The 24,891-nt window shown below is 37.7% G+C and overlaps 1 protein-coding gene across 1 annotated transcript in view; it reads right to left on the bottom strand.

Moving 5' to 3' along the window:
- Positions 1 to 23,590, bottom strand: part of LOC109071707 (NACHT, LRR and PYD domains-containing protein 3-like) — a 51,975-nt gene extending 28,385 nt beyond the window's left edge. The window contains 5 exon segments of the mRNA XM_042717554.1: positions 851 to 2,276; positions 2,279 to 2,754; positions 16,711 to 16,841; positions 23,121 to 23,274; positions 23,375 to 23,590. Coding sequence (XP_042573488.1) covers positions 851 to 2,276; positions 2,279 to 2,754; positions 16,711 to 16,820 — 2,012 coding nt within the window. The 5' untranslated portion in view covers positions 16,821 to 16,841; positions 23,121 to 23,274; positions 23,375 to 23,590.
- Between the last annotated feature and the right edge of the window lie 1,301 nt (positions 23,591 to 24,891).

The following is a 24,891-nucleotide window of genomic DNA, read 5'->3' as shown; positions in this document are numbered from 1 at the left end:
AACATTTAGATGCTGTGAATGAAACTTCATTATGTTCCACTTGATTATACATTTAGTCAGGAATTATAGTTTGGAAAAAGTCAAACTAGTAAAATGTGTACAAGTTATGTGAAAACTAATACAAGTAGGTTAATAAAAAAAAAAAAACTTACTCAGGTTTATGATCTCTGCTGGATCAAGCCACTGCATCAATAAACCAAAGGTAATCCAAAGCTTCTTGAGGTGAATTCTGTCTTATTTGTCACAGCGAGTTCTTTCTGAGGTGAATTATGTCTTATTCCTCTCAGCGCGAAGCGAAAAGTAAAACACTCGCTTTGTTTTGTTTGCTGTGATGTGGGCGGTTACCTGCCGCAAGCTTCACGTGGATGATTGTAATATTATTAGCATGCTCAGTGCGTAGGCGTGGTCACATTAGATATAATGAAGGGAGACGTGAAAGACTGGACATCGCAATGGTTTGATATGGATTACTTTATCACAGAATATTTGTTTTCGATAAGACATGTCAAGCTTTCTATAGATATCTCTCTCATGTCTCTGTGTTGAGTATTCACTGAGTTACAGTTCATTTTAATGATGTGTTTCTAAATGAAGATCACCGCAGACCAAGGCTACAGACAGCGCACCCTGTTTGTTTTCTTTATTTTATAAATGCACAAAGTTTTGTTGTTATTATGTGTGTATACAAATAAAAGTAGACCCTTTACAGATTCGACTGATGTATTGCTCTTATCTGTACAATCAAAAGTGAAAGTGTAATTTACGTTATTTTCGGTGTTATAAGGAGAAGATGCCACAAAACGTGTATCCACGTTTGTCGACCCCAGAGGATTAATACTGAAACACCCACAGAGCTTTTCTGCAGTTGATCACAGCTGGTATCAGTCTTCTTCTCCCCTCGTCTGATGTGTTGTATTTCATGGGGTTCAGCTCATCCAGTGGCTCCTCTGACATCTGAAGCATGTAGGACACTGTTGAGCAGTGAGCAGAAGAGAGTTTCTCTGAGTGTTTGTCTGATTTCACAAACTCCTGAATCTCTCTGAACAGAGTCTGATCTTTCACTTCCAGCAGACAGAGGAACAGATTGATGGATTCACCAGCTGAGAGATGATTACTTCTCTTGATCATCTCATTAATGTACTGTGTGGTTTCTCTGATGGTCTCTGAGCTGTTCTCTGTGTGTGTCAGTAGATCCTGTAAGAGTCTCTGATTGGACTCCAGTGAGACGCCCAGCAGGAACCGCAGGAACAGATCCAGATATCCATTCTTATTCTCAACAGCTTTATCTACTGCTGATGTTAGTAGACCATACAGAGAGACTTCATCAGATCTGTTAGATCTAAATTCACGTAGTGACTCATTGTTCTTTGTTAAATAGCAGTAAAACAGGTAGAAAGCAGCGAGAAACTCCTGAACGCTCAGATGAATGAAGCTGTAGACTTTCCTCTGATGAATCACAGATTCCTCCTTAAAGATCTCAGTGCAAATCCCAGAATACACTGTGGCATCAGTGACGTCTATGCCGCTCTCAATCAGGTCCTCCTCATAAAACATCACATTGCCCTTCATCAGCTGTTTGAAAGCCACTTCAGCAAGTTTCACAATCACTTCTCTGTTGGACTGCAGGAGTTTCTCTTGATCTCTCTCTTCATACTTCTGCTTCCTCATGTTAATCTGAATCAGCAGGAAGTGGATGTACATTTCAGTCAGAGTTTGAGGGATTTCTGCTGTCAGATCTTCTTCCAGGAGCTTCTGAAGCACAGTGGATGAGATCCAGCAGAAGACGGGGATGTGGCACATGATGTGGAGGCTTCTTGCTCTTCTGATGTGTGAGATGATTCTGCTGGCTCGATGCTCATCACTGATTCTCTTCCTGAAATATTCCTCCTTCTGAGGCTCAGTGAATCCCTGAATTTCTGTCAGACGGTGGATGTATTTGGAGGGGATCTGATTGGCTGCTGCTGGTCTGGAGGTGATCCAGATGAGAGCAGAGGGAAGCAGCTCTCCTTTCATGAGCTTTGACATCAACATAGCCACTGATGAAATCTCAGTCACATCACAAACTTTCTGAGCGTCTGAAAACATCAGTGTGAATCTGCTTTCATCCAGACCATCAAAGATGAACACAACTTTACACTCCTTATAAATCTGTGAGTCCAGATCTTGAAGTTCAGGATGAAAGTCCAGCAGAAGTCTGTGAAGACTGTACTGATGATCTCGGATCAAGTTCAGCTCTAGAAATGGAAGCACAAACATGAAATATACATCCTGTTGGCTTTTCCCTCGGCCCAGTCCAGAATGAACTTCTGCACAGAGACGGTTTTTTTTTTTCCGATTCCAGCGATGCCTTTAGTAAGAACAGTCTTGATCTGCTCTTTCTCCTCACATCCTGCTTCAGCTGAGGCTTTAAAGATGTCATTGCAGTAGATTGGAGTGTATTGTGAGTGTTGTGTTCTGGCTGTTTTCTCCATCTGTAAAACCTCATGTTCTTCATTCACTCCTTCTCTCTCTCCCTCTATGATGTAGAGCTGTGTGTAGATGCTGTTCAGGAGGCTTTCATTCTCCTGGAGTTTCAGTCCCTCAAATAATCTCTCGTACTTGTTCTTCATGCTGGTTTTGTGCTGCTCTTTGACTCTCTGTAGTTCATCATTCACTGGTTGATCATGTTTATTCAGAGACGCTGTAACGCTCGTGTTGTTCAGACAGAAGACAGAGGAGGCTCCTCCAGAGATGCTTCTCTCTCCATCTGCTGTGCTGAAATATCACAAGAAGAACACATTAAACATATCTGAAAATAAAGGATGTGTACATTAACATCTAAATTTTAGTTTCAGTTGATCTGTTTAACACGTTTTGTAATGTACATTTTTCCAAAGCAGAAAAGTAGGAAAATGCAAAGAAAAGGAAAAGAGCATGTTACAATCCTCCAGTGAACAGCTAAAGATTAGGAGGAAATAATCAAACTGTATTTCTGTTTGTTTATAATGAAAAGTCCCTCATTATGGACAGCCTTGATGCTAATATTGTTATCCATAATCATTCTTAGAGTGAATTAATCTTAAGTGTTTTGCCAACTTCAGTGTATTATTTAAAACAGGGTTCATTAGGAAACTGCAGCTGGTTCGTGAATTGAGGAAAAGCTAATAATTAAATCATAAAAATTCAAAATTCAAAGTTTGTGTGGAGCAGAATTTACTACAGAAGAAGGTTATCAAGCTACTTCAAAGGGATGGTTGATCAGCTTTTTTCAAAGGCTTGATTGTGTTTATGGGGTGCACTGTAACATGTTCATGCTTTGTTTAAAAAATATATTTTCACATATTTTACCTTTATTCTACACCGCTGTTACAATATGGTTTTATGAAGCCCCTCCCTCAGAAATATACAATCAGGCTCAGATTGGTTAACTAGCCCTGTGTGTGGTGATTCACAAACCACCGAGAGCACCTTGTCTGGAAAAATCACACCTCCTTACCATTACTGGTAGCTGTGTGTTCCTGGGGCAGAGTTTATGTAAACATTGGGGTTAGTGATGTCACAAACCCGGGAAGAAACTCATTGTAGTCTTTAAACAGTGATTTCTTTAAAAAAAAAAAAATCTCTCTTTGCATTGAACTTGTAGCATCGTAACTTTGCAAACGTTTATGCTCTAACAGCAACATTACACCCTAACTAAAGTGAAAAAAGTGAAACATAATTAACCACCCCTTTAATAACAATAATAATAATGCATTTTATTTATCATGTGAATTTCTTAACCCAAAGTGCTACAACAAGCACAATAGTTTACAACGATAAACAACACAAAAAAGACACAATTTAAAACATACTCAATTACAATAAGCAGCTTTAAAAAGATGAGTCTTTAAAGATTTCTTAAAACTAATAATGTCTGAGAGTACGTACAATTAGAATCCACTCTGAAAACACTAAATCATGAGAAGATCTGAGTGTGTGTGTGTGTGTGTGTGTGTGTGTGTGTGTGTGTGTGTGTGTGTGTGTGTGTGTGTGTGTGTGTGAAACATGCAGCACATACACATTCATTCAAACACCTTCCACAATTCAGCCATCTAAATCGAGTAAATTATTAGATAACTGGATTAATAAAGCAGTGTTTCCCATTCATTAACTGGACTGTGTTTCATAATAAACTGAAATATATTGATACTTCTCGTTAAAACATAACAGGTCTTTAACATTGCGTTTCATGCCATTGCCATTGCTTTGGCAAAGTGTCTGTCAAATGAACTAAGTGTAATATGACTTTATCCCCTCATCAAGTCTGTTTGCGCTGCTTGTTTCCAAGGTTTTGAATTTTTAAATGTTTTATTTTAATATTGTTTTCAAATTTGCTATAAAATTTAGTTTTGTTTTTATTAGTTTTATTAAAGGGATACTCCATCCCAAAATGAAAATGTTGTCATTAATCACTTACCCCCATGTCGTTCCAAACCCGTAAAAGCTCCGTTCGTCTTCGGAACACAATTTAAGATATTTTGGATGAAAACCGGGAGGCCTGTGACTGTCCCATAGACTGCCAAATAAATAACAGTGTCAAGGTCCATAAAAGTATGAAAAGCATCGTCAGAATACTCCATCTGCCATCAGACGTGCAATCTGGGTTATATGAAGCGACGGGAACACTTTTTGTTAGCGAAGAAAACAAAAATAATGACTTTATTCAACAATTCCTTTGTCAACAGTCTCCCCTGTGTCTCTCCATATCACCGTATGCTGCGTATGCTCTTCTGTATCATCCGCACCACAACGATGTGCTTGACACTGTTATTTATTGGCCAGTCAATGGGACAGCCACAGGCCTACCAGTTTTTATCCAAAATATCTTCAATTGTGTTCCTAAGACGAACAAAGCTTCTACCGGTTTTGAACCACATGGGGGTAAGTGATTAATGACAAAATTTTCATTTTGGGGTGGAGTATCTGTGGTATTACAAATTTAAGAATCTGTTTAAAATATGCTGATCCTATGTTCTGACATAGCATCACATGAAAAACAGGTTATGTACATTGTGTATTACATTTTAACCCTCTGGAGTCGATTAACGCGGATACGCGTTTTGTGGCATATTCTCCTGATAAGACCGAAAAGAACTTAAATTACACTTTCAGTTTTGATCGTTCAGATAAGAGCAATACAAATCTGAATCTGTAAAGGGTCTACTTTTATTTGTATACACACATAATAACAACAAAACTTTGTGCATTTATAAAATAAAGAGAACAAACAAGGTGCGCTGTCTGCCGCCTTGGTTCTGCGTGATCTTCATTTAGAAACACGTAATACAAATGAACTGTAACTCAGCAAATACTCAACACAGAGACATGAGAGATAGATCTATAGAGAGCTTGACATGTCTACTTTTAAACTGAGGTAAAGTCTTACCGAAAACCAATAATCTGTGATAACGTAATCTATATGAAAACAACGCGATGTCCAGTCTTTCACGTCTCCCTTCATTATATCTAATGCAACCACGCCCATGTGCCGAGCGCGCTATTGATATTATAATCGTCCACGTGAAGCTTGCGGCGGGTAACTGCAAACTTCACAGCAAACAAAGCAGCAAGACTGTACTTCACGTTTTTAAATGTTACTGTTCGCTTCGTGCTGAGAGGAATAAGATGTAATTCACCTCAATAAGACCGCTGAGAGGAATAAGATTTGGATTACCTCAGAAAGAAGAATGAAGGCTTGATCCAGCAGAGATCATAAACATGAGTAAGTATTTTTATTATTAATCTACTTGTATTAGTTTTCATATAACTTGTTCACATTTTACTAGTTAGACTTTTTTCCAAAATATAATTCCTGACTAAATGTACAATCAAGTGAAACATTATGAAGTTTCATTTACATCATCTCAATGTTTCACAATGCCAGGATTTTTTTTTATGTTCTAATGTATAACATAGACAGCAATACGATATAAAAGTAATATGAGGTATGTGCCAGGTATGGGATGTTCATTTATATATTTCAACATGACACAATACCAGTCAAAACTTTTGAACAGTAGGATTTTTTATGTTTTTGTAAAGAATTCTCTTCTGCTGACCAAGCCTGCATTTATTTAATCCAAAATACAGAAAGTTACATTACATTACATTTACATTACATTTAATCATTTAGCAGATGCTTTTATCCAAAGCGACTTACAAATGAGAACAGTAGAAACAATCAGATCAACGAGAGAACAACAACGGTATACAAGTGCTATGACAAGTTACTCTAGCACAGAACACGTAGCCAGGGTTTTTTTTTTTTTTTTAATATGATAGACAAGAAAAAGAAACAGCTAAGTACTAGTTGGTTAAGTGCAGGCGAAAAAGATGAGTCTTTAGATGTTTTTTGAAAATGAGTAAAGACTCAGATGTTCGAATTGAGATCGGGAGGTCATTCCACCAGCTGGGAGCAGTCCAGGAAAAAGTCCGTGAGAGTGATTTTGAACCTCTTTGGGATGGAGCCACAAGACGTCGTTCACTTGCAGAGGGCAGACTTCTGGAGGGTGCGTAAGATTGAACTAGTGAGTTTAGGTATGTTGGCGCTGTGCCAGTGGTCGTCTTGTAGGCAAGCATCAATACCTTGAATTTGATGCGAGCGGCTACTGGTAGCCAGTGTAACCTGATGAGGAGAGGAGTAACATGGACTGTTTTTGATTCATTGAAGACAACCCCTCGCTGCTGCATGCTGGATCAGTTTGTAGAGGCTTGATAGTACATGCAGGAAGGCCCACCAGGAGAGCATTACAATAGTCCAGTCCTGGAGAGAACAAGAGCTTGGACAAGAAGTTGGGTGGCTTGCTCTGACAGGAAGGGTCTAATCTTCCTAATGTTGTATAAGGCAAATCTACAGGACCGGGTCATTGTAGCAATATGGTCTGTGAAGCTTAGATGATGATCCATCACAATTCCTAGGTTTCTGGCTGTCCTGGAAGGAGTTATGGTTGACGAACCCAGCTGTATAGAGAAGCTGTGATGAAACGATGGGTTAGCTGGAACCACCAGCAGTTCTGTCTTAGTAAAGTTGAGCTGAAGGTGAGCAAAGTTGCATTTGCTAAAGCAGTAATGTTGTGAAATATTTTTACTATTTTAAATAACTGCTTTTTGTTTGTATTTTTTTTTTTATTTTATTTATTTATTTAATGATGGATTTTTTTTATGATTAATTAAGTTATTGTTAAAAAGTGTAACAATATACACTATACCAATTCAAAAGCCTGTAAGTCAGTATATATAGAAATTAAAACTTTTATTTATCACACAAGTGATGATAAATACAATAATCATGTTACAAACTATGCCGTTCTCTCAATTAATCAAAAATAATAATAATAATAATAATAATAATAATAAATGTTTTTTGAGTAGCAAATCAGAATATTAGAATGATTTCTGAAGGTTCGTGTGACTGGAGTATCGATGCTAAAAATTCAGCTTTGATTGTTCCTAACAAACTGTTTAACTGCACTTGCAAGTGAATCTCAAGTTATTTTGTGGGATAATTATATATATTCTAAATAAACTACAAACATATAAATATGTACATTTATTTTGCCCTCACATTCTTTCTTGTAACTCTTCCCTCTCGGTCACATACCTGGCTGAAAGGCTCATTATGCAGTTCATTATGCGGGTCTTTGTCTTCTCAGGTGTGAATCACATAATATTCATGATAGTTGACACCTACTCGCATATTCCCTTTCGAAACAAAAAGTGTCTTAGAAAATTTAAATCAATCTATTGTTTCCTGTGAGCGAGTAAACAAGATGATTTTCACATCATTTTGAAGCAAAAAATCTAGGCTTCAGGCTCCAGGTTTGACAGTCTTGTGAACAAATGTTCTGTATGTGTTTTATGACCTTATTTCAGTGACTTCAAAATTGTAGTTTTTCACTAACCACGCATAATTGTTGTTTTCTCAAAAACACAATCATGTACATTCATGCTATTTACATATTATTGTAGCCCAGTTTGTACTGAATATAGTGTTTTCAGACTTTAACCATGTATATGTTTATAAGCAACTGAAAAAAGCACAGAAGTCAGGGGATGTCAAAACTTCTCCAGGCCCCCAAAACCCCTTATACCCCAGAGGGTTAACTAGCTTGTCCTCTGCTTTGTCAGAGAGGTTATTGGTGTATCATCTGTTTTGCCAGGGAAAGTTAACAGTTTTTATATGTTAACAAGTGTATCCTCTGCTTGCCAGGGAAGTGTTAGAAGTATCCTGTTGTGTCAGAAAGACTTTACAAAATGTTGAGAAGGAATGCTAAGATGATTCCAACAACTAAGAAAGGTGGACTAGCTACTCCTTTGTGGTCAGATAGTGAATTCAAATCACTGTTAGGAATGCAAATGAACCTAATAGTCACTGAGAAAGTTAGAGACTAAGAAAGTTGAGTAAGTTAAGAACTAACTCAGAAATATGAGATCCATCCAGACAAGACTTGGTCTGTAGATGAGTATAAAAAGGTACTAGGAGCATGTATTCGCAAGAACAATGTGAAAGGTATTATCTGCTGCCACAGAGAATTTGGTTTAGCGCTAGCTCCACAACAGTCTCAGCGTAACTCAGAGCTAGAGGAACAGAACAAAGAGCTCCATGATAGAGTATCCTCTTTGACTAAGAAATTGAACTGCAACAAAGCTGCAGCAAAAACTGATGTGGAAGAAGTTAGTCAGCCTGATAACAATTATCCTGACTTTCAAGCTTTCTTTGAAACAGATGTAGCCATCCAATCAGTAACTGATGTGCCTGTTGATTCAGTGAAGGTATGTGGCACTAGGAGAAGATCTCAGAGAATTGAGGGAATTGAAAGTGTTCCTCCCAACTCCTCTGTTGTCCAAGTACAAACTGTTGCCAATGTGCTAAGACCTAAAGATATAGAGAGACTATCCCAAAGCTTACCCTCAGCACGCACACATTTTTCTGAATTTAGAAGAGCATTGATCAGCAAAATGCGTCTCTATGACATGTCATTAGCAGAAGTCACTCAGCTGATGTCACAAATTCTAACTGAATCTGAATTCAACAGTTTTGAGTCTGCTGTTACTTCTGAATTACAACATATCAGTAAAGGCGATTTGAGAGAAGGTGTTTTGAAAATTCTAAAGAATATCATGGACCCAAAATATACTGGTCCAGAATCACTAACTGTGTGTACAGGAAAGAAGAAACTGTGAGTGAATACACTGAAAGGTTTTGTCAGTCAGCTGCAGCATACAGTGGAATAGCTGACACTCCAGAGAAGGTAATGGATCATAAAGGACCACTAGTTCGAACATGGTTTGATGGCCTTGTAGCTGAGTACAGAAAAGCTTTGCCATTCCTAGATCTAAATTGGTCAAACAGAACTCTCAGAAGTAACCTAGACAGGTTAGCTACTTGGGAAAGTGACCCCGATGTTAAAGCCAGAGTAAGGATTGCAGCAGCATCCTTTCAGGTCAACACAGAGAACCGACAGAAACGTAAAAGTCCTAAGAGGGAAGGCAGTTGTCATTACTGTGGTAAATCCGGACACTGGATGAAAGAGTGTAGGAAAAGCAAGAAGACATTAGGAGAAACTAACAGCTTTACTCAGCTCCTACTCAGTCTACTTACCACTCTGAAGCAGCCCCTCCCCACCTCACCGAACTGTTGGAGCAGCTTGCTCAGGTGTTAACTGTTAGGGCTGTGAGTGCTTAAATTCCCCAGTAATGTACAACAAAGATGAAAGATTCTTTGTAAATAAAACTACAGAAAGGTGGCTGTCACTTCCTTCCATTGAGAGAACTCTAGTTAAGTACACTCACAGCCTTCAAAGCTATACTACAGCACACTCCAGTCACTCACCTATCCTTCTCTGGGTTATGATGTTTGTTATGACTGATGTTTCATTAGAGGATGGAGCTGTCACACAGTAAAGTTCGCATACCAACTACAGGGACAGAATAGGACACACAAACCAGTGAGGAGCCCAGGGAAGGAAGCGAAATGCAACAGGACTCGGGGTAGTCCCGCACCCACAAACTTTTGTCCCGCACCCCGCCAACTCCCGCAGAAATATATTTATCTGGTCCCGCTCCCGTCCGCAAAAGCCAGCATAAAAATTATCTATATAGATTTTTTTCTTTACATTCAAAGTAATTTACATTAAATGGTTCTGTAACATCTCCTAAGCTTCACAACATCCCAGCATAAACACTTCCAATAAAATATTTGTTATTTAGGCTAACCATCAACATTCACAAACCACTTATTTTTAACAGAAAAGCAAGCATGGGCTGCTGCGTACGTGGTTTGACATGGCAGAATGCGAGCAGCGCTTCCTATAACACAATAAATATATGCACAATGAATGATTCACAATGTCTACACTACGTGTGTTAAAATAAGATGATTTGTGAGCACGCAATTTCAGCACTGTGGTGAGTAGATTCTAACTTAATCCCCTTTGATTGGCCATTCCGTTCCAGAAATCAACAGCTATGTCTGTGATTGGCTACATTGTGTAACCCTTTAAACATGTGTTATAAATAGAAACTATGCCTAGCTTGCTCATGTTAATCATTTTAATGTTAATATTAGTTGTTCTTTTTTACTTTTGTGCAACAGATAAATAACAATTTATATATTTTAGACACTTTATGTTTAGATAATTTCTATTTTGCGGGAGTCCCGCCAATAATTTTATTCTCCTGCATCCCACACACACACGAGTCTCTTCCCGCCCGCACCCGCACTCATCCATCAAGAGTTGTCCCACGCTGCACCCTGTTGCGTTTGGGTCCCGCGGTTCCCGCGGTACTCCTGCGGGAGTGCAGGTCTCTACCTCGGTGGCCAACCCAGTGGTGAAGACTTCCTCATAGGTTTCCCCTATCAGCAGTTTTATCCCCACCTTACTGGTCCATAGGTGTCAAATTATTTAAAACTAGATTGAGAAAAACACTGTACCTGACTTAAACACTATACGATCAACATAAGTCTAAAAATGTCTATGCATGAATACTGCTGTTCTGCTGTTTCTTTGTTTTTTTGTGTTGCAGGTATGTGTACATGCCATGTCATCTTCATATCCGGCACCCTGGTGTAAAACATCACCTTAGACATCCATAAACAAGCTTCATGAGGGCAAAGAGTCATCTGAGTGAATCTATGTGGGAAATGGACTACAGAAAACAGACTTCACAGCTATTCAGGCACCATGGACTTCAGGACTTCCACTCTTATGCTACATGGTTTTCTGTGTCATCATATAGTTTCCACAACATGTTACCATCCATGTTGAATGTGACAACAGTTATGGTTCTAAAAAAAACTATTACATCTAAGTTAATCTAAGACAAGAGACGGAATAAGTTATATATGCCTGTAACCTTTTTCAAGTTACATGACTGCAAGATGGGGCTTATGTTAACAAGAAAGAATGGACTTACGAAAGTTTAGATTTGTATTATGTGAGACTTCTCAAAGGGGGGACTGTGGGATTACAAATTTAAGAATCTGTTTAAAATATGCTGATCCTATGTTCTGATAGCATCACATGAAAAACTAAGGTTATGTACATTGTGTATTACATTTAAAGGTAAAGATGATGCCACTCTAAGAAGATCAAGTCAAGCAGCACAGGTGTCTGAGACATTAACCTTTTGTCTTCATGCACTTCCTGACTATAGGGCAGGGTCCCAAGTTAAAGGTGAATGCTAAGTTCAAGACACAGCTGTTTCTTTGTCTCTATGATAATGTGAAGGTACGGGCGATACTGTCAGGCTGATTGGATGAGCACCTATGCATTTGAATGACACTGTTATGCTGATGAGATCAGGGATGGGGAAACTCCGGTAATGGGCTGATTCCTGTATTGTATTTGCATGCTTTGTTTAGATTGTCTCCACCTCTATGTATCCCTCCCCCTTGAAAGGTATAAACTCTACTGTGCTGAGCTATAGTTAGACTTGGATGACTGCAGCGACGCACAGCGAGTCCTCAATAAAGAGTCCTGCTGAAGATACCCAAGAGTCTCCTGGTCTTCGCTTCTAAGTTTCCAACATATCCCTTTAATAATTTTGTTAGTTTCAGTTTAGTTTTTATTTTGTGAACACATTTCTATTTAGTTTTTATATAGTTTAGTTTCAGTTTTAGTTTAGTAATTAAAGTTTAGCAGAATTAGCAGATAACTTATAACTGTAATGAGTCCACTGAGGGCGAGCGTAGTGAGAACCCAAGTGCAGTTTATTTACAAGGTGATAATCCAAACATCCAAACAATAAACAAAGACTTGACATGAACAGACTTGACGGGGCTTGAACAGACTTGGCATGAAACAGACTGAACTCACCGACAGCAGGTTACAAACGTTAATACACAACAGGGCACAAGGCTAAAAACCTGACTACTTATAACAGACAAAGATGAACACATGACATGAACAAACCAATGGGGAACAAGGCACATGACTAAAACAACCAATGAGTAAACAGAACTGATAATCACATGACAAGTCAATAAAGCAATCAGAACATGACACAAAGAACAAGAAGAACCAATAGCAAGAATACAAGAGGGCAAGGGAAGCTTGACACAAACAGCATAAAACAAACTACAAAATAAAAGACATGAAAACAAGAACATGATACAAAACCCCAAAACAGACATTACAATAACTCAATACACGTTGAAACGCAGCTGCCTTCAAATGGTCCCATGCTTATCTATGTTCATGCTCTGTCTGAGTGTAATGGAGGCCAGCGAGTAGGTGCTGTGCAGGTAAACCTCACTCCCCTGATGTCAAGAGACGCACTAGCGACAGACGCTAGTGGCTGCAGTCATTTAGCCTCCTTGTTAGCGCGTCCGCCTCCCATGCCGGAGACCCGGGTTCGAGGCCCACTCGGAGCGAGGTGCGTCCGCCTCCCATGCAGAGACCCGGGTTGGGGGGTCACATTGGTGCCGTGACCCGGATGGGAGTGAGGTTTAGGGGGGTGAGTGTAACAGAGGCCAGCGAGTAGGTGCTGTGCAGGTAGACCTCACTCCCCTGATCTCAAGAGACGCACTAGCGACAGACACTAGTGGCTGCAGTCATTTAGCCTCCTTGTTAGTGCATCCGCCTCCCACGCTGGAGACCCGGGTTCGAGGCCCACTTGGAGCGAGGACGAGATGTGGCGGTGAGGACCCAGGAGAGAGGGGTTACATGAGGACTGTCATGATTTCTATTTACAGCTTGTTTTGCTCATTATAGCTGTGTGATCTCATTTCTAAACTACAATGATTCTCCTGCTGCCGCTGACACAGAGAGAGCAGTTACCATGCTTGGGTAAGAAACAGCTTCACCATCAGTCTTTTCAAACACACAGTGTTATTTCTCTCTTGCAATATTTATATTATCACAGAAATACTGGGATAAAAGTTTTATAGTTTGAAAGTAATTGGCGCTTCAAATAATGTTTGTGTCGATGGCAAAAAGTGACTTAAAAGTGTGTCATTGAATCATTCAAAAGATTTGTTAAAAAATGCTGATTTATCCAGTAATGAAACAATGAATTATGTAAATCACTGAATCATTCATTAAAACCATTTTTTTTTCATAATTTTAATTTAAAAAATTGGTTGATTAAATAAATAAACAGATACATACATATTTATTTATTTATTTATTTACACACACATTAAATATTTTTAAATATTTTTAAAATTACACATTATTTTGTTTAGTTCAGAATCATGATCTCTATTTGGCCTCGTTTACACTGCAGGTGTTGATGCCCAATTCTGATTTGTTGCCTATATCCGATTTTTTTGGCTGTCCATTTACACGTTCTTTTAATTGTGAGTTATTTTAGTTTTGTGTGATTTACGATTGATGTGTTTTCTGAAACATTGCACATGCGTTGTTGTGATTTTGCGTTGTTGTCATGTGCCTCCTCATGAGAATAATTTGACTTGTGCTGACAAAACTAGTCACAATGAGAAATTAAAAAAAAAAAAAAGAAATTCTCCATTAAAAGACCTCCAAAATTATTTATGATTTGTTGGAATCGGACAAAAAAAAAAAAGACTGAGTCACACCCATTAAGTCGATATGTGAAGTCCTCCGTCTTTTCTTATTATTAATTATTTTTTTTATAATAATACAATATTTTTTATTTTATCTTTGCTATTATAAATAAAAACATACGTAAAAAAAAAAATAGGCTAATAACAATAGAACAAATAGCCTAGAAAGAAACAAATAATGCATTACCTTTAACATTTTATATCTAAACTAAAGCATTCATGTATGAAAAACAAATAATCAATGGTAAAAATAATGTGTGTTCTTTACAAATAAATTGATTATTCTACAAAAGCAGTTCAGTGAAGTGCAGCGAGTGATTCCCTTTTCTTTTGTTGTTAGATTAACATTATGATAATGATACAGTCGTCCTATACTGTAATGCACGGATCTAATATAATGTTACACATCAGATGTTTTCCCCAACAGTTCCCAAAGCGTTCACTTAAGACAGAGCAGATGATGTTTGCTTGAATTATGAAATTCTGTAATTCTGTATATGTGTGTATTTATTGGGGTCGGGCGCCGTCAGAAGCGCCGTTATATGCACGCACTTCGGATGACAGTCAGCGCGAACAGAGAAAAGGTAGCTAACGTTAATTGTTATTTCAGAAAATGTACAAATAAAGATCATTTTAGATTTGTTTAATTATTGGTTGGTTTTTTTTTTTTTTTTTTTTTGCTTGTAGTTGAACGTGTGAATTTACACTCATTTTGCCTGCACAGGTCACATATGACGTCATTAAACCGTGGAGAAGTACCAAATTGTCGCAGTTTTAATGACGTTCAGAACGCAATGCCTCAGAAAATCCAATTCTGCCTGTTTACATGACAGTCGCATATCTGATTTATATCTGATTTATTTCCACACATGAATGAGGCCTGAAACCGATCTCGAAATATCCAAATGCATGCGCTTTTTTCCTGTTTACACTGTCATAGAATAGATCCGATCTGTGTCACATATGAGCAAAAAATCTGAATTGGGTCACATTTAACTGGCAGTGTAAATGAGGCCTTTGAGACATCAAAAAAACATGATTCTCAGTTTATTCAGAATCGTGCAGCTCTAAGTCAGACCATTATGTTTTTGCTTCAAATGCAAAGATCAATTTTTATAATATTCTAAAATTATTCTTCTTATTATCATTATATTGTAATTAGTTTGGCTTCCAGATTCACCGGTATGAGTGTAATTTAGTCAGAGACACTATATCAAGACTAAAAAGAGGACTGATTCCCCTTTAAACCCTCAAGTACAGTCACTTCACCAGTTTTTTTCTCTGTTTAGTTTGCACACTGAACCTGTGCTGGAGCTCTTAATGTTGAACTCTCAAAGTGCACCAGATAGATCCCACTAGAGGTCCACCCACCACAGTCTCACAAAATCCTGTGGGAAACACTGAGAAAGCAGTAGTTTTGTGTCTCACCTGCGGTCAGAGGTCACTGCTTCATCACTGAGGTAAGGAGGATTATACAGCATGGATGCGTCACTCTTCAGAGACACACAGCTGTGCTGGGGTCATCAATGTGTTTTGCTGGAGATCCTGATAAACACACAGAAATCATTCCTCCTTTAGTTCTGTCTGCACACTTATTTTTACTGTAAAATCTGAGCCCCCCTTCCTCAAATATTATGAAGAAAAAAAATTAAAAACACCTACTATAGGGGTCAAAATAGAACTTTAATAAAATAAAAAAAAATAAAAAAAAATGAATAAATTTTATTATTTACAAATTTAAAAATGTAACTCTCAAACGTTCCCTATGGCTATGACTTTATTATGACTTATTTTTATAGTCTCAAGCATTCAGAAATCATGCAAAAGAAAATTAAACAGTTTTAATATGATAAAACCATGGTTTATTTTTGTAATGGTTGGGATGTCCACATGATTTTTGTCAAAGAAATTATAGAGGCTGTGTCATCTATAGCAAAAAAGCTGGCCAAAAATGAAAGATTAAATGAATATTTAAATTAAACGTTTGGCTAATAGCCTAAACAAGGATTTGATCCTCCTGTAAGAGTAGCAGCACCAATTACCCTTTGGCTCCCTTTGCAGCATTTGTAATAACACGTTATGTACATAAATTGTTTATTTTGTATTAGCCTACATTATGTATTTTAACAGTGTTCTTAACCAATCATTATTGCCTCACTGTTTTTTTTTTTTTTTTTTGTATAACGCATTTTAAGTCATTTTGAAGGCTATTGATGGCTTAGGTCTGTTTTTAAACCCCCTCCCCCCAAAAAAATTATATTAATACTTCTTTGTAAATTATTAATTGAAGAAACAAAACCATGGTTAATTTGCAGTTACCATGGCTACCAGAACCATGATTTTATGTGTTATTCATGTTAAAACCATGGCTAATTTACGCAAGGGAACATGGAAAGTCAGAGAGAATATTACATGTGTTGGTGAAATTATTTCTGACATTAAAACATGTTATTAATGTCAAAAAAGTTTCACAGAAATGTGCCTGAAAGTGATACACGGGCCTCGTTTTTACCTAAATGATTTACAATTTATTTTAATACATATTAAAAATGTAAAAGGTGTGAGTGTCTGAGAAATGATGAAGTGTGATCCAGTGATTGTTCATGTTGGTCAGTGTCTATCAGTGCAGCATGAACTGACCTTAAAACTTAATTATATCTCACCTGGGGTCAGAGGTCACTGGATCATCACTGAATTTAGGAGGAGGACCCATGGATGCGTCACTCTTCAGAGACACACAGCTGTGATCAGGAGATCTCTCTCTGTTCTCCATAATGACAAACTGACTTCACACCTGCATATGGAAACATAAGAGAACACATGACACATAATATTGTGATTATTACTCCAGTGAAATCTGAACGCTACACACACAATGAGACTGAAGAGAATGTTTGTTCTTCTGAATCATAAAGTGCTGCTTTACTGACTGCAGTGCAGAAGATCTGAAGAGTGATCCTCATGAGCATCGTCAGTATCTGAGCTCACTGATGCTCTTGTGTCTTACTGAACATATCTGACTTCAGAATCTGTGTTTCTGCTGCTGGAACGTGACCTCACTGACACACATCAACTAACTGATCATGACTTCATCTGATGAGGATTCTTTTCAGAGCTGGTCTTTCATTGTTGAAGCGCTGCTGAAAACCCCTCAAATCGTGTGATAGCTGCTCGGTGTTTCACTGTGTTCACCAAACAAACAAGATCAGTGAAACAATTAAGAGGCCAGCAATCATAATTCTTGAGATATCACACAGAATCATAACTGGAGAGAGACTGGTGAGAGAAAGACAAGCTGAGCGATATTTATGCAAACATGTTATTATAATAATATTTGTATTTTTTTTTTTTAAAGGGACACATTAATTAACTTTTTTTTTTTTATGTATTTACTTTTGTTCTGTGCTTGTTGTAGCGCTTTGGGTATAAGAAATATCGCAATATAAATAAATTGTATTATAATTATTATAAGTAAACAAGTCTTACTATGTAAATATGCCAGATTGAGCCATTCAGGCTAATTTTCATCTGCAGTCCCTGGCAGGTTGATGGTAAGAACCATAATCCACAAGTACACAAAGCAAAACAAACACATTACAAAAACCAGAATACAATAAATAAAAAACTATATACAGTGGGTACGGAAAGTATTCAGACCCCTTTAAATTTTTCACTCTTTGTTATATTGCAGCCATTTGCTAAAATCATTTAAATTCATTTTTTTTCCTCATTAATGTACACACAGTACCCCATATTGACAGAAAAACACAGAATTGTTGACATATTTGCACATTTATTAAAAAAGAAAAACTGAAATATCACATGGTCCTAAGTATTCAGACCCTTTGCTCAGTATTCAGTAGAAGCACCCTTTTGATCTAATACAGCCAGAGTCTTTTTGGGAAAGATGCAACAAGTTTTTCACACCTGGATTTGGGGATCCTCTGCCATTCCTCCTTGCAGATCCTCTCCAGTCCTGTCAGGTTGGATGGTAAACGTTGGTGGACAGTAGGGCTGCACGATTAATCGCATGCATTTGTTCATCAGTAAAGCCGGTTCCGTGATTAGCGGTAAACTGTGTGTTTCAACGGGAGCGGCAGTTAATACACAGCCGTAGTCTGACAAGCTACGCAATATCGTGTTCATAATCGCATGCGATTAATCTCAATTATGAACAGAATATTGCGTAGCTTGTCAGTAAACTATGGCTCTGTGTATTAACTGCCGCTCCCGTTTGAAAACAGGTGCCATTTACCGCTAATCACGGAACCGGCTTTACTGATGAGACACGCATGACAAATGCATGCGATTAATCGTGCAGCCCTAGTGGACAGCCATTTTCAGGTCTCTCCAGAGATCCTCAATTGGGTTTAAGTCAGGGCTCTGGCTGGGCCATTCAAGAACAGTCACAGAGTTGTTGTGAAGCCGCTCCTTCGTTATTTTAGCTGTGTGCTTAGGGTCATTGTCTTGTTGGAAGGTGAACCTTCGGCCCAGTCTGAGGTCCTGAGCACTCTGGAGAAGGTTTTCGTCCAGGATATCCCTGTACTTGGCCGGCATTAATTTTTCCCTCGATTGCAACCAGTCGTCCTGTCCCTGCAGCTGGAGAAAAACACCCCCACAGCGTGATGCTGCCACCACCATGCTTCACTGCTGTGGGACTGTATTGGACAGGTGATGAGCAGTGCCTGGTTTTCTCCACATATACCGCTTAGAATTAAGGCCAAAAAGTTTTATCTTGGTCTCATCAGACCAGAGAATCTTATTTCTCACCATCTTGGAGTCCTTCAGGTGTTTTTTCATGTGTCTTGCACTGGAAGAGGCTTCCGTCGGGCCACTCTGCCATAAAGCCCCGACTGGTGGAGGACTGCAGTGATGGTTGACTTTCTACAACTTTCTCCCATCTCCCGACTGCATCTCTGGAGCTCAGCCACAGTGATCTTTGGGTTCTTCTTTACCTCTCTCACCAAGGCTCTTCTACCCGATAGCTCAGTTTGACCTCATGATTCTCATTTGCTCTGACATGCACTGTGAGCTGTAAGGTCTTATATAGACAGGTGTGTGGCTTTCCTAATCAGGTCCAATCAGTATAATCAAACACAGCTGGACTCAGATGAAGGTGTAGAACCATCTCAAGGATGATCAGAAGAAATGGACAGCACCTGGGTTAAATAGTCAATTAAATAGTTTCAGTTTTTCTTTTTTAATAAATCTGCAAAAATGTCAACAATTCTGTGTTTTTCTGTCAATATGGGGTGCTGTGTGTACATTAATGAGGGAAAAAAAATGAACTTAAATGATTTTAGCAAATCGCTGCAATATAACAAAGAGTGAAACATTTAAGGGGGTCTGAATACTTTCAGTACCCACTATATATATATATATATATATATATATATATATATATATATATATATATATATATGTCTGTTTTGGGTTTTGTTTTATATTCATGTTTTCATGTCTTTTATTTTGTTATTGTTTGATTTTGCTGTTTGTGTCATGCTTCCCTTGCCCTCTTGTTGTCTTGCTATTGGTTCCTCTTGTTCCTTGTGTCATGTTCCGATTGGTTTGTTCTTGTCATGTGACCCTCATTGTTTGTATAAGTAGTCATGTTGTTGTCATTGTGCTTTGTCGTGTATTAACGTAATATTGCAACCTGCTGTCGGTGAGTCAAGTCTGTTCATGCCACGTCAAGTCTGTTTCGTCAAGTCTGTTCATGCCACGTCAAGTCTGTTCGTTTTGTTTTTTTTATTAATATTGAAGTCTGTTGTAGGTGAGTGTGTGTTTTTTGTTTGGATTATTGTTTGGATTTTGGATTACACCTATGTAAATAAACTGCACTTGGGTTCATCTACACTCGCCTTCAGTGGACTGATCATTACAGAATACACAACCTTAAAAATGAACCCAGCAGATCTTCTTGTTCGTCTTCGCCAAGGAAACCGAGCCATAGAGGATTACGTGGAGGACATTTGTGGACTTTAATATAAGGTAGATTTTAAGGATAGCTTCCTGAAAGACATTTTCCGTTATGGTTTGGATAAACCTATATCTTGTTTAAAGCCACGTAATACCCCTCAATGGACTCTTGAAAAATATATTGACCATGCTCTTTTGCTGGCGGGTTCACCACTTACTGTGGGGGTTGCTGAGGAAGAACACATCTTTCCCACAGTACCGGCCACATCAGAACTTTTCCATATCCAAACCGTCATGTCAGGAGTTGTTCACGTCGCACCAGCCAAGCCAAGGCCTACTCATGTCATGCCTGCCAAGCCAAGGCCTTCTCAAGCCAAGCCTCGTCACGCCTCAGCTGAACTTCCTGAGCCTTGTCACTCGCCACTCCAGGGTCCCGCCATGACATGACCGCCATTCCAGAGTCCCGTCACGACATGCCTGTCGAGCCAGGGCCATCACACAGGATGGCCGCCACGCCTGAGTCTCGTCAAGTCTTGGCAGTCACTGAGACTGTTCCCGTGGCCTCAGTACTCCTAGTAATGGCAGTCGCCATTTTGAGCATGTGGGCCGCTCACTGCACTCCAGAGACTTTTCCTGTCCACGAGTCTGTTCCTGAGGCTTCTCCTGACCGTGAATCCACTCCAGTGCCTCCAGAGGTGGCAACTTCCGCTGCAGAACCTCCAGAGGAGGCAGGGTCCACTACAGAACCTCCCAAGGTTCACAACGACTTTATTTTCGATATTTAATGAGTTTATTCTCAAGATTGTATTTCGACTTTTTTCTCGAAATTTAATGAGTTTAATCTCGCAATATAATGACTTTAATCTCGAGATGATTTTATTTTTTTATTATTGCTTGGCCCTAATCCTCTTCCGTAAATAACCACCCTTTAACCGATTCAGCAAGAGATGTGATATTTCTTAAATCTATGGGCATAGTATTCCAAGTATGTACTGCTCTATAAGAAAATACTGATCACCCAAAAGCACTTATTCTGTGTGGTATTATACAGTCCCCTCTAGTGGTGGCTCTAGTAAAAGAATTAGAATTTTTCCTGATAAATTTATTAAGTGGAAGCGGAGCCAAACCATGCAAAATTTTAAACACAAGTAAAATATCTGCAAATTGAATCATATTTTCCCAACTTAAAAAGCCATATTTAGTTAAAATTTCACATTGATGATATGAGTTAGACCTTTTATCCAATATTTTCAAAGCCTGCTTATAGAGTCTTTCTATTGATTGCAAAATAGTCCCACCTGTCTGTGTCCAACTGTTGAGACAGTAGTTCATATGTGAAAAAATCATAGCATTAATGTATAACTTTGAGGCCTCAGTGGTTAAATTATTACTAATATGTCTAAAATTTGCCAAATTTTATTTTATTCCCAACTTTTTTAACTTGTTTTTTTTAAATGTAAGTTGTGAATCAAGTTTTATACCTAGATATTTATACTCTTGAACTACTGATAACCTTTTACCTGCAACTGTGACATCTGGATTGGGATCTCTATTTGCAGACTTTGAAAAAAAACATACATACAGTTTTGCTAACATTAATATGTAAACACAAGTTTTTTTTAACCAATTTGTAATCTTAACCATTTCTGCTGATAATTCATCTGCCGCTTGTTTTTTAGTTTTAGTATGCAAGTATATAACTGTATCATCAGCATACATCTGGCAATTTACAGCAGGTGCACAAACATCAGGCAAATAATTATTATACAAACTGAATAACAGAGGACCTAATATTGATCCTTGAGGTATACCAACTGAATTAATAAGTGATTGTGAGATTTTATTGTTTTACTCGAACACACTGTTGTCTATCCGTTAAATATGATTTTTATCCATTTAATTCCTCTTGTTGAGAAATTATAATTTAACAACTTTAATTAAAATCTCATGATTTACTGTGTCAAATGCTTTCCTTAAATCCAGAAAACAGCTCCCACAACACCAACTTTATCCAATTTTGCTTTAATATTTTCCAAAAGAAGACAATTTGCGGTTTCTGTTGCATGGTACTTTCGAAAACCAAACTGCATCGGATGCAATGAAAATTATGTGTTATTCAAATGTAATTTTATCTGTTTGGAGATCCATTTTTGAAACTGCGGGGAGAATACTAATGGGTCAGTAATTACTAATTGACATATTATCTCCCGATTTAAACACAGGTGTAATGACTGTAAAGCTAAATCTTTTTAATCAAATACATTCTTAATTGAAGTTTTTGTAGAATCTATAAAATGACCATTAAACACTTCTGCCACCTTTTTGAGTCATTAAACATATTTCCATCTATATTTAATTCTATGGTTTTATGTATCTTAAATGTTCCTGTTAATTTCTTTAAATTTCTTCTGCCATATTTCTTTAGTATTTCCTTTTGCTTCACTAATAATCTTAATTTAAAAAAGTATCTTTCGCCTTTCTAAGTTCCTTTACAACCTTATTTCTTAATGTGGTAAACGCCTATCGTGTTCTGTTCTAGACCTGAGGGCTAACTTAAGAGCATGATCCCTTTGCTTCATAAGTAATCGAATTGTTTCATGTAACCAAGGTAAATATTCTCTGTCCTGGCTTTAGTTTTACTTTCCTTATGTAACTGTTTTGTAACTTTTGAGTTACAGTCATAAAAGATCTACAACATCATGGTCAGACAATACTAATTTAAGACCAATACATTCTATCTCGTTCATACAAGACCACTGAAATTGCTCACATCTTATTCTATCCTTAACATTACATAGCACACCTCCACCCCTTCCATCTATTCGATCTCGTCTATACATTTGATAACCACACACATTTAACATATCAGCAGGGGAACTTTCATGCTCAGTTTAGTCTTTTATTTGTTTATTATTAGGGAAGGGTCGGCTGACCCGTAGTGAACTGTGGAAGTTTTCACAGATCAGAATAGTGATGTTACTGACCCAGGGTACCCTTATCTGACCATAACTGCACTGTGAATGTTTTGTTCTGTGATGTTAATTGGTATTTTACTGTGGGTGGGTAATATTTACTTATAATTTTGATTTTAATCCATTTCATGAGTTTATATAACGTGACACAATATTAAATATAGTATGATAACTGAACTGACCGTAAAAAAAAATATGAATCCTTATGACTCGGGTTTTTAACGTTCAGCGTCTGTTCGCTTCTAACAGAAAAGTTTGGACACAGAACAGCGTCACAGCTTCCCTTATATTTACTTCACTTTCGATGAAATCCATTCATGGGCGTCAGATTTTGTTCTAGTCAGAAAACAACAGCAGTGTTACGATTTTATAAACACACAGAATATCATCATATAACGTGACACAATATTAAATGCAGTATGATAACTGAACTTACCGTTGAATATGATCCTTATGACTCGGGTTTTTAACGTTCGGCGTCTGTTCGCTTCTAACGGAATAGTCTGAACTCTCTCCCTGCGTCTCAATGTTTATACTAATACTCCTAAACAGTATGTGAGATTAGAATAAACGCGTCCCAAAGCATAGTGTATTGAAAAGAGTATGCCAGAAGTCCCCGGATGGTCTACTATTTCAGGTCGATTTTTGAAGTGTGGATCATTTATTTGTTTTATCTTCTGTTTCATGTAAAAAGTTAAAAAAAACAGAAGGAAAATCTGACCACGCCCCAGCACTCATTATTTATTATTTTTATTTTAGATAATTTAAAGATATCTTATATTGTGACAATACATACGGTCCTGTAAAAATATAAAGCAGCATTTAATAATCATGACAACAATATAAAAGTACCATAATATATTAAAGTAGGTCAATATAGAATTATTATTATTATTAAAATACCTGCCAAAAGTTTTGAAACATTACAGTTATTAATGATTTTGAAAAAAAACTATCTTCTTCTCATCAAAGCTGAATCTGATCAAAATGAAGTAAAAAAAAAAAAAAAAGATGTTTCTTTTCGCAGTTTATTAGTAATAGCTTAAGGCCATTTGCGCGATTTCAATCATCATGCAGTATAGTCAGGTCTGAATCTTCAAGATTGTGTAACCCTGTAGGCATTTTTCAGGAAAAATTGTTATACCACATTTTTAGAAAGTTCAATATCTCCTGAATAAGGATCCACCATATAACATTGAAATAAGGGTCCCATTCTCTTGTAAGTTTTCTGAATCATGTTTACATATGCAAATGAGGCATTATCTATTTAAATATGTGCTAATTTGCATAATCTAAACTTTTATCTCGGAATTGAAATCCACAGACTCGAATAGACAAAGTGTAGTGAAATTAACAGTAATTGTTGTGTATTTTCTTTGCACTGATCTGAAGGAATACAAGTTAAGGAAGCAAAATAACACAAAATCTCAACTGACCACTGCATTTAAAAAAACCCAACAGTGTTTTTGGTTTTACTTCAAGTTAAATAGTGCCATGAGCATTATGCAGGGATCAAATATCTAGCCCTTTTTGTAACACATTTGATGCAGTGCCACCAAAACAGGGACAACAGCGTTTGGATATGTCAGTGAAGTCAAAAGGCAGAATGAAACGGGACTCAATAGATGAAGATGCTTTGCTTGTAGTATTGCAGAGATTTGGTCTCTTTTCGGCTAACCTGCCCCAGACACTGCAAAACATTGCAATCAAAGACTTTGCCACCCAGGATATTGAAGATGAGCTGTTGACAGCTACACAGAAAGGGCAAAGTCAACTGGATACATTTGTAGAGGAGAGGCTGTTGCCATCTGAGGGGAGAAGAGTCACTTTCAGGGACAAACTGAAAAAGAACAAGTATTTGACTTTTGCCTCCCTGTTTGAAGTTCAACAGTCAGACCCAATCACTGGGAAGGCAAAAACTGTCAAGGCAGACAGAAACATTCTACAGCGCCT

The sequence above is a fragment of the Cyprinus carpio genome, chromosome B1 (assembly GCF_018340385.1).
Source record: "Cyprinus carpio isolate SPL01 chromosome B1, ASM1834038v1, whole genome shotgun sequence".
Taxonomy (NCBI): Eukaryota; Metazoa; Chordata; class Actinopteri; order Cypriniformes; family Cyprinidae; genus Cyprinus; species Cyprinus carpio.
The sequence above is the reverse complement of the archived record's forward strand: the minus strand, read 5'-3'. Positions and strand labels throughout refer to the sequence as shown.